Genomic DNA, 10,876 nt, shown 5'->3' with positions numbered 1-10,876 from the left:
CGCCCCGACAACATCACAACAGGCTCCAGTTGTCCCAAGTAGTGTCGCGTCTACTGGAAACAAGGACCGCTATCCAGTTGACGAGATTGAAAGTCCTGTTCGTTGCTCCCTAGTCATAATGTACGGTCTTAACAATAATCGTACAAGGGAAGTAGCCACAGGACTTGCAATCCCGGGGCACCAGTTTCATGGTAGCGAAATTCCAGAGGACTACTGTAGGGTGGAAGTGCTGACAGTTGTCCAAGGATATGAGGATGACATGCTAGACATTCCTGGTCCTGAGGGTATTGAGAAGCTGGGACAAGCTATCAAGAATTTCATTCTTTGGCCTCGACGAGACGTTCTATTGTCTGAGCTACCACAACCTTCATCCCAAGAAGTACCACTGACTCACGAGTCATCCCTTCCAGATGTCAGTGGTACCATAACTCTTCCGAGTCCACCACCCTCTCCGATCTTCGCTCCACCATCCTCACCTATAATGCCTCACCCACCATCCCCACCACCATCACCTAAACCACAACCTTCGCCAGCACCACCAGAATCTTCCACACCACCACCACCCAAAAATGCCGAGACACCACCACAACCAACCAAAGATGACGAGACGACACCACCGCCACCAAAAAAGTTAAAATTTTCGGTGCCCAAATTGATTTCTCCGTTCGAGCCAAAGAAGAGGAAGTCTGCTGGTACTGCCCTATTTTTGTCAGGAATTGCAATGAGCCGCACGACAAAATTAGTTGACTTCCCTAAGCACGAGAAGGCAGCGAAGAAGTCTGAACCAGCTTTTGTAAATATTAGGCCACCCACTAAAGATGATTATAAATATGTCCCTAAGAAATATGAGTTGGGTAGGCCTCTACTCACTTGGGATAAACTTAAAAAGGTCCCAGCTGGTGTAAAAAGGTTCCATGACTGGTATATGAGAGCATCTTCTGTTGGCATTGACACGATCAGTGTAGATATACCAGCAGAGGCATTTAATAGTGATCATACAAGAGCAATTGTGACCTTCGAGGACATGTGGTTAATGATGAACCTACAAAGACTCAACGTGCAGCTCATAACTGTGTTTGCATTGTAAGTGTCTCATACAATGCTTTAAATTTGTGAGTTATTATTTGTGAGTTACATTAAATTTTAATACTAACATACAAGTGCACGTTGCAGAATACAATATGAATAGCAACAGATGCGGTACGGTCCGGATCCAAGCACTAATGCGAATAAAAGGGTCGCGTATATGAGCCCAATGAGGATATGTGAGGACGAGCACACTTTCAGGATCGGAAAAGATCATGACTCCTTAAAAGGTTTGGATCCAAAAGAGCAGGAGGACGAAATAAAGAAAAGGGAAAAGAAACAAATAGCTAGTTACGGCCTCTACCTAGCCATGACAATGCTAGAGTTTCAAGACAGGGAATTAATATTCGCACCATATCACTTTAGGTAAGTGTCAGTTTGCATGCATCGTATTAATAGTTAAAATGCGTACTTTGATCACAAAGTTCATTCTCTCAGGGACCACCGGATCTGCTTAATGATTAATCCCAAGCATGGACGTGTGCATGTCCTAGACTCCACAGACTATGAACCAACAACTTATGCACCATTCATTTCTCTCTTAGAACGGTAAGCTAAGTAAAATATGCATACAAATTTTTATAAGAGTTTGACAATAACTTGTAGAATGTTTTTGATATCATAGGGCCTATAGGTATTATAAGATTAAAGGGGGAAAGTGCGAGTCAGGAATACAGGGGCAGCCTTTGAGGTTCTTTCATAAGTGGATGGTACGTATGAAAGTTTACCAAGTTATTCTCGCTAGCTATATACATAGAATACGCATCATGTTGCAACTCACAAATATGCTCTTTTTCTTTATATAGTGTCACAAGCAACCACTAGGATCGGTCCACTGTGGATTCTACGTATGTGAGTTCATGAGAGAGGGCGGAAGATATATGACTAACCCTTATAAGGTAATTAATGCTCTAAGTAATTAAGGTTGTTAATTATGTATTATGACCATTAAATATATGATGTTTTCTAACTTCCTATGTAGCAAAAAAGACTTTGAAAAGGCGAAGAGCATGATTGAAGCCACTTTATACAACATAGTTGAGGACCTCTGCAAATTCATGTTGTGAGAAGTCATTCCCAGCGAAGGGAAATATCACGATCGGACCAGCGCCCTAGCAAAGCCTGAATACGGAGCGCTAAGGGAGATTAGTAGGCTAAAGCTAACTCGATCCGGTTATTAGAGCAGAGGTTTCAGAGGTGAAACCTCTAATGCATGTAACAGAAAAAATTTGATGTGTGATCATGTTTGTAATTAATGTAACCTTGGCCTTGTTTAGTTCCAAAATATTTTGCAAAATGGACACTGTAGCTTTTTCGTTTGTATTTGACAAATATTATCCAATTATGGACTAACTAGGCTCAAAAGATTTGTCTCGTCAATTCCGACCAAACTGTGCAATTAGTTTTTATTTTTGTCTATATTTAGTACTTCATGCATGTGTCTAAAGATTCGATGTGACGGAGAATCTGAAAAATTTTGCAAAATTTTTTGAGAACTAAACAAGGCCCTTATGTATAAAGTAACAGTATATATATAAATGAATTGCATGTTGCAATGGTTGACACGATCTCTAGGCTTCAGTAGTTTGAATATATATATATATATATATATATATATATATATATATATATATATATGTTGTATGTATATATTAAAATATAAAATGAAAAAAAAGGGTCTGGTGGGAAAATTTGGAAATGAGCGGAAGATTTAAAATTTTTAACATAGGCGGTTAAATAATGAGAACCGCCTGTAGAAAGTTCATTTCTACATGCGGGTGGCATAAATGAACCGCCTGTAGAAATCTATTTCTACAGACGGTTCTAAGTCTGTATAGTTGTTCTGTGTACTAGTGAATTCGCCGACAGAGTTTATTAAACGGACCCAGCAACTAGTGTAGTAGTTATAGTTATAAAAAAAAGGACTCGTGTAGCTCCCTAGCTTGCTCACCTTTGTTACTATTGTAGATGAAAGACGAAAGGAATGGTCAACAACTTCTAGAAAAAAACGCTATTTGCCCCAAGTTTAGGCCGGGTCCAACTTTCTTTGGGCATTACAGAATCGTGCAGGCCTGCAGGGAACAGCACAAAGGACCTGTATTTTGGGCCAAAATTGTACCACAACTGGGATCAGCCAGGGCAAGAGCGTTTGAGTTGAGCACCAACGGACCGTTTTGTAAGGTCCAAGAAAAAGTGCACATTATTTCTTTCAACTTTTACAAACGTCTACTTTTTATTCTGAACTTTAAAGTCGGATAAAGCATCTCTATAAACTTTTAAAACCAATCATTTTACCTCCCTAACCAGTTATAAGCGGTTTTCAAAGGCGATTTTATCTTTTTTATTTATTTATTTTAGCTGATTTTTTTAAAATTTATTGTAAAACACAGAAAAATCATAAAATAGAAAGTTCACAAGAGTAGATCTACACAATAAATATATAATATAGTATGATTTAGTACAAATTATTTTTTATAGCTTTAGATCTATATTTTTCTATAATTAATTCATAGTCGCGGTTTCTATGATCCAATTATGGTGAAATTTTTGTGGTGGGCTAATTATTATATGCTTGAACTATAGAAAAAAATATACTCTTGGATCATGTATGACTCAATTATAGATTTATTTAGGTGTATGCTTGTGAAAAAGTATTTAGAAATTTATTCACGAGGAAGATAAATTGTACATTCACTATGGCACAGTGGATCGATTAGAACTTATCCAATTTTGCAAAAAAAAACACTTTTTTAGAAAAAATATACATTTTTACAAATACCAAAATCCAATTTAATATTAGCAAAATCAAAGAAAACTTGCTTTAACTTAGAAAATATGAAACTTGCTTTTATTCTTTTTAAATCATGTTATACGTTCTTTTCGTTCCTTGTTTATAATTATTTGAATCTTATATGATCTCCTAAAATCTGAAACTAGGAACGGAGATGCAGAAACCCGATTTTTTTTATTTTATCGAGGGAGACGAATCACTTTTGCGATCGTTGAGTTGAGAGAGATGATATCAATTTTTTGCTTTGATATTTGTCTGCTGCCATGTGAAAACGAGACTTGTCCAAGACAGCAATGTGGGCGTGTCCTAATCGGAGCATCAATCCAGCAAGGAACTGTCCTATAGTACAGATAAGGAGCTCCCCGGCCGCATGCATGGTCGGTCGCCAATCAGCCACGATTCCCAGTCCTCACCAATTTTTACTGCCGGCTTTCTAGTCGGTCTTACTGCACTCATCAGTGATCGGCAACACATTTTTTCATGAACCTCGCGTCCACGGTGCTAGTGTTCCTGGCCTACAGCCTGCTGCTCCACCGGTGCATGGGCATGGGGTCCGAGAACGCCGGAGGCGTGTTCGATCAGGGGGGCCACGGCGTCAGCCTCACCCGCCTCGACGAGGCCAGCAGGGCGCCGTCGAGGTGCGCCGTGCGGCCGCCGCACCCGTCCGGCGCGGCCAGCCTCCCGCCGAAGCCGCTGCTCGTCGCCGCGCCGCGCGAGGCCGGGGAGTACCCGGTCCTCCTGTTCCTGCACGGCTACCTCGCCGTCAACTCCTTCTACTCCCAGCTGTTCCAGCACGTCGCCTCCCATGGCTTCATCGTCGTCGGACCTCAGGTAATAATAGTAGCTCAGGTCGCCAGCAGAGTTTAGTTTAGTTTAGCTTACCTGCTGCTCGTCGTCGTCGATCGCGAACGCAGCTGTACACCATATCCGGGCCGGACACCACCGAGGAGATCAACGCAGCGGCGGCCGTCATCGACTGGCTCGCCACCGGGCTCCCGTCCACTCTGCCACCCGGCGTCCGCGCGGACCTAACCAAGGTGTCCGTCTCCGGCCACAGCCGCGGCGGGAAGGTGGCGTTCGCGCTGGCGCTCGGGCGCGCCAAGGCCAAGCTCGCGCTTCCTCTCGTCGCCCTCGTCGCCGTGGACCCCGTGGACGGCATGGGCGTGGGCAAGCAGACGCCGCCGCCGGTGCTCACGGGCAGGACCACCTCGCTGCACGTGGGGGTCCCCGCCATGGTCATCGGCACGGGGCTCGGCGAGCTGCCCCGGGGCCCGCTGCTCCCGCCGTGCGCGCCCCGGGGCGTCAGCCACGCGGCCTTCTTCGACGAGCTGGACCGCGCGGCGCCGGCGTGCCACCTGGTGGCCAGGGACTACGGGCACACGGACATGATGGACGACGACACGCCGGGCGCCAGGGGGATGCTCACGCGCACCGTCTGCAGGAGCGGCGGGGCCAGGGCGCCCATGCGACGGTTCGTGGCCGGCGCCACCGTCGCGTTCCTCAACAAGTGGGTGGCCGGGGACGCCGCGGCGATGGACGGCATCAGGACGCGGCCGGACCAGGCCCCCGTCGCGCTGTCCGTGGTGGAGTTTCGGGATGAGAAAGCGATAGAGGATCTGCAGGCACCAGCCAGGCAGCCCACTCAGGCAGGAACCAAGGTGGAGGGGCGGAGCCTGATGACGGAGGGGTAAAACAAAACTAGACGTGACTAGATAATGGATGAACGGATGCCAGGGCTTCGTGCTAAATCAGATGATTGTAGCCTAGGCCTAGCTTTTAGAAACCTGTTCAGAGTAGGTGCATTACACATGAAATTAGCCTTGTTCAGGTCCAAGTAAACTTTATATCTTATCGAATGTTAGACATATGTATGAAGTATTAAATATAAACTAAAAAATAGCTAATTATATAGATTGTATAACTATTTTACGAGACGAATCTTTTAAGCCTAATTAGTCTATGATTTTATAATGTAGTGTTACAGTAAATATGTGTTAATGACGGATTAAACTTAATAAATTTATCTCTCATGGATTATTAGGACTTTTATAATTTATTTTATTATTATTATACGAATACTCAATGTGACACCCTCATACTACAACCCATATAATATAACACCCAAAATTTTACCAGCTCACTTGAAACTCCTATTGAGACCGATCTTAGCGAGAATTTTTTTCTGAGATGGCTCAACCATATTTTTCATTGTTTTTTGTTTTATTTGAAGGTAAGGGTATTCGTATCTAAATTTATGTCTTTTGTTACTTATCGATGTCTAGACCCGTGGTCCAAGCACCAACAAGTGATATAAGTCTGCGTGCCCATGAACTCAGATGATGGTGATGCGAGAAGAAATACACAGGGGATTTATACTGGTTCGGGTCAACGAAGCCCTACGTCCAGTGTGAGAGCGTAACTTGTATTATCCTGTACCAGAAGTGTCTGTAGTAGGGGTTACAAACAGGTTGCGGGAGAGAGGGAACGTGTCCCAGGTCTCGACTGGTAGTGTAATCAAGTATTGGTGTGTTTAGTTGTGTTGCTAAAAGCCCCCTTTTGAATGGGACCCTGCCCCCTTTTATAGCCTCAAGGGAAGGCAGAGTTTACATGTGTTAGCGCTTATGGTACCGTGAATCCATCCGAGGATATGGAGCGTGGTATGGCGCTGTGACGGTGAGGTGCTCCATTCGTGGAGTTGTTGTGATCATGGACATGGCATGGTGGCTTCTACTGATTGTGTCGAGCCATCCTTGACGATATAGACATGACACCTGGCCCTGTTCTTACCATGTCGAGCCCTGTTCCCGTCGTGCCAAGCCCTGTTCCATGTCGAGGCTAGGTCCCGAGGCCTCCTCCCTTAACCTGTGTATAGAAATATTGGTGGGCCATGTGGCGACAGTGCTCGTGATTTGACATTGCTTGCTCTTCCTGACCTAATTCATACGCATAGTGACAGGAGTCAATGTCGAAGCGACGGGGAGCAGGCAGCACAACGAGCGCCATTCCATTCCCTGCCTTCGCGGCATGGGCAAGGGCATGCCATGCGTCCCATCTGCGGTACGATTACCATGCGTAGGAAGCCGGGGAAAAGGGGATCTGAGCCAGAGCTCGGGCGAGGCGGAGAAATCGTCCGAGGCTTGAGCCTCAGCCTCGGGCAAGTCGGAGAGTGCCCCGGTCGCTCGAGGCTTTTCGTGGGCCAAAAGAAAGCGGTTCTGGCCCAATCTGGGGTGCCTTTTAAGTGACTTGGGCTTTTTGACCTTTATCTTAAAAAGCAGTCTTGAGCCTTTTGTGTTAGTTTGGGGTATCCCGGTTTATGGTACCCGATATTACTTGTTTTTTTTTCTTCTCAAATACTAAAAATGTTTGCTTATCTTTTCATTAAGATCAAGAAATAATGAAAGTTACAATGACACATCATAGAAATGGACCATTAGGAGGGATAGTGTTATACAATCGGCTCTGCCCTCCTTAGGAGAAGGAGATCATGGGCTATTACTCGCTAATCATGCTACCTAGATAGCATCGATGGTCAGACACGCTTGCTCACGCGGTGCCTCACCTGCTCTCATTGTGAGTTAGAGAAGAGTTATTGCATTACCTCAGCATGCGAGGGGTTGAGTTAGTCGACAAAGATATTGTTGTAGGTGTTCTTGGTCGTTGTGGTCATCTGTGTATCGAGTAGCCCCCTATGCATCATCAACACCTCTCTTTGCTTAGAAGCCAGGATGCGTCGAAGGCCCAGCGATCCTCCTACTATGGGTTGGCAACTTTGATTGTGTTTCCATAGCAAGCTAAGGGAGAACCAGTGATGGCACCTTACGAAGGATCTTGTCACTAAATTCCTTTAGCCTCTTGGCAACATAACTTTTGCCTTTAGCTAGCTAGGGAGGGGTGGCCATGACTACACCTGGAGGGATGGTGTTGGAGCTTTTTGGGCTCACCTCGGCATCCACGACGCTATGCTACTCAAGGTGGCGTGACATGTGGCTGCCCCTGCACAGGCGATAACGGAGGCGAGTCCACAGACGTCCACTAGACCAATTTTGTCGGTGAATGGTTGTCCCCTAACGATGCTTCAACTTCCTAAGAGGCAACCATTGTAGGCGTGCACCCAGCACTACCGCTCTTGCTGGCCAACTCATGACGAGCGAGGTGGGGAACTGTTGATGCAAAACTAATCGGCAAACACAAAGGGCTAATACCCGATTCAAACATTAAGGCGTGCCAGCCGATTTGACCTTACTATCGACAAAGGTGGTAACTTGACCACTTTGGTCCTGACAACAGCGATACGCCCGGATGTCACGGCCAAGAGGTGATCACGCGGAACTTGAGAACGCGCCGAGCTTAAGTCGACGAATTCCTAAGAACTCGTAATAATAAAGAGAAAATATGACGAAGTCGTCAAAAAAGTAGATGCTGGAATATGAGTAAAAACTTGTGTTTGATTGATTGATAGATTCTCATTACATTACCCTAGGGTCTATTTTTATACCCTGTCTAAAGAGCTACAACCAGACACGACTAGGACTCGAATTTCAAACTAAACGGAACCCGTACACAAAACAAATTCTAATAACTAAGGAAAACATAAAACTACCCCCTTGTAACCGACCGGGGCACCGCCACATATCAATCGGCAATCTCCACGCTTTCCTTCAGAGTCATCGGCAGGTCTCCTGTTGTGGCCATCGGCAAACACAAATACTGATCATCGGCACGAACACGTCACCACCTCTGGACTTAGTCTCATTCAACTGCTTCCTCATCGGCAACCACCTTCATCGGCAACTTCCCTGTAGACTAGTTACCGTTGTTTCATCTGCCGATCTATTCTTTATTAACTCCAGTACGTATCAAAAGATACGTGTCCAAAAACGGTGTCAACACATGCACCCCAATTTCGGAGTATAAAACCATTAATGCTCTGAAATTCTCTGCAGTAATGATGCCTTTCCGCAATTAATTCTTCCAATTTGGCAATCGGCCGTTAAATCCGAACAACCTTGGCCCGATTCTTTTGCACATTCCTCGAATTCCTCAATGTCCCAAACTGAATCTCTCCACTTTATACGCCCATCGGCAATGTTACCGTTAGAGAGAACTGCCGATGGACCGACCAGGAGATCTTGTACAGTGAAATATCTCCAAAATCATGACCGCTTGCTGTCAAATCACCTGCGCAATCCCTTGATTACCGTGCGAACAGTTACAATATCCACCTGAATACCCTCGGATTTCACGGATGCAGCAAAGAGATAAGTCAGATTTGCCCCTGCCCGTTTTGTCCTATAAATACTTCCTTCTCCGGTACTCCTTCTCCATCTTGTCATTCTACAGCCCAAAATCCACTTTTACGGCGGCGGCACCACCTGAGGATTCCAAGAACTTCCACGAAGGCCTTCTTCACCAATCCCCCAAGTCTTCGATCCTCTTCCTTGCGAGAAAATGGCCATTAACTTCATCGTGCCTGAGGTCAGTTCACTACCCTTTCTCCTGCACTTTTACTGTACTCCTGTTCATCCGCAATTCATTTTACTGAATACTCCTTTTTCTTTTTGTTCTTCTTTTTATCCTCAAAAACTTCTAGGATTTGGCCGCTAAGATCGTTATCCCTACCGATCAACCTCACCTCCAGTGTCTTGGCCCGCTAGGAAACCTAGATCCCACCGATCTGATAAACGCAGAGACAAACAGAGTTCCCTTTAGAGCCGAAAACTTCTCCCTAGATCTATGGAAAGATGCCTTCCATTCCTGGCCCCATCCTACCAAGGGATGGAAGGATTGGTTCTTGAGAGTCAGCCACTCAAATGAGGTTCAATGGGGCGAGCGAAAATTAGACCAGTGCATTAGGTTGTCCCTTGCCGATATGGAGAAGAATGAGTCACTGCTAATTATTGCCTCGTACTTTTGGTCAGACACGCTCAACGCCTTTGTGTTTGGTCATGGCCCTGCTTCTCCCACACTTGCCGATGTGCTCATGCTCACTGGCTTAGATATATCCACTGCCGATAATAGTCATCTATTTGACACCAAACCTAGTGCTAAGGTGGAAACTCACGCTATCAGCGGTTGGTCTGGGTACATTCAGAAGTACCGAAGAACAGGACCTGTTAATGCAAAGGAACAGACCACTTTCCTGAATATATGGCTGGATAAGTTTGTATTTTGTGGCCGATCGGCAGGACCAACTTCTGTTTACTTATCGGCAGCAGAAAGATTAGCCAATGGCGGCCGATTTCCTCTTGGCCGATACCTGCTCGGCTCGGTTTATCACCTCCTCCACCAGGTAGCCAGGAAACTTCTGCTCGGTCAACCCATCGGCAACTTAGGGGGTCCTTGGTGGTTTATCAACATGTGGCTTAATCTCCACATGCACAAGCGCCTTGAATTCAACCTCTTTGCACAGCGCTTCCCCAGGGACATAGCCGAGGATTATGAATTGGATGAAGAAGAATCGGTAACTCGTTCTCCCTTGAACTTTGGCGAAGCTGCCATAGTCTTACCAGGTACTGGTGGTAATGAAGACCAGGTTAGCCGATTCTTTCAGACTCTGTATGAAGGTCTGACCAGAGAACAGCGGGCGTGGATGCCCTATGAAGATCCAGATACCAGATTTCCCCCAACTTTCCACCCCTTCAACGATGCTCTCAACAAGGATCGTGACGTGATGATGGCAATTATCACCCCAAGGGCCATACCAGTGAACTTCTTTGGTAGTGGGAAAGCTTCCAATCTGACCTATGAGTTTTATAACCCATCGGCACTAGCTCGCCAACTAGCTTTTGGCCAACTGCGGATTGCACTTTGCTATGCCGATGTGATAAAGCCGAGGGAGATCATCACCAGCAATCTTGAATGGATCAGGATAGCTCAACTTCCGCCAAACGCCGATACAGATGTCGATCTATCGGCTTGGATCCCAGCTCTTTTCATTACTCAGGCATACAAACAATGGTGGGAAGAGTGGAAAGAGCACCTGTTCTGTAGATCGGCACT

General features: G+C 45.7%; 1 protein-coding gene across 1 annotated transcript; it reads left to right on the top strand.

Annotated features, from left to right (window-relative positions):
- On the top strand, positions 4,087-5,829 carry LOC8059442 (chlorophyllase-2, chloroplastic). The gene is made up of 2 exons (XM_002467172.2): positions 4,087-4,708; positions 4,792-5,829. Exons 1-2 carry the CDS (start codon positions 4,358-4,360, stop codon positions 5,566-5,568), a joined length of 1,128 nt encoding a protein of 375 aa, XP_002467217.1. The 5' UTR covers positions 4,087-4,357; the 3' UTR covers positions 5,569-5,829.

Source organism: Sorghum bicolor, chromosome 1 (assembly GCF_000003195.3).
Source record: "Sorghum bicolor cultivar BTx623 chromosome 1, Sorghum_bicolor_NCBIv3, whole genome shotgun sequence".
Lineage (NCBI taxonomy): Eukaryota > Viridiplantae > Streptophyta > Magnoliopsida > Poales > Poaceae > Sorghum > Sorghum bicolor.
Note: the sequence above shows the minus strand (reverse complement) of the source record. Positions and strands in the feature narration are given on the sequence as shown.

Coding starts and splice junctions, on each gene's coding strand:
- LOC8059442 (XM_002467172.2), top strand. CDS start 4,358: ATGAACCTCGCGTCCACGGTGCTAGTGTTCCTGGCCTACAGCCTGCTG. Junction 4,709..4,791: donor TCATCGTCGTCGGACCTCAG/GTAATAATAGTA, acceptor TCGCGAACGCAG/CTGTACACCATATCCGGGCC.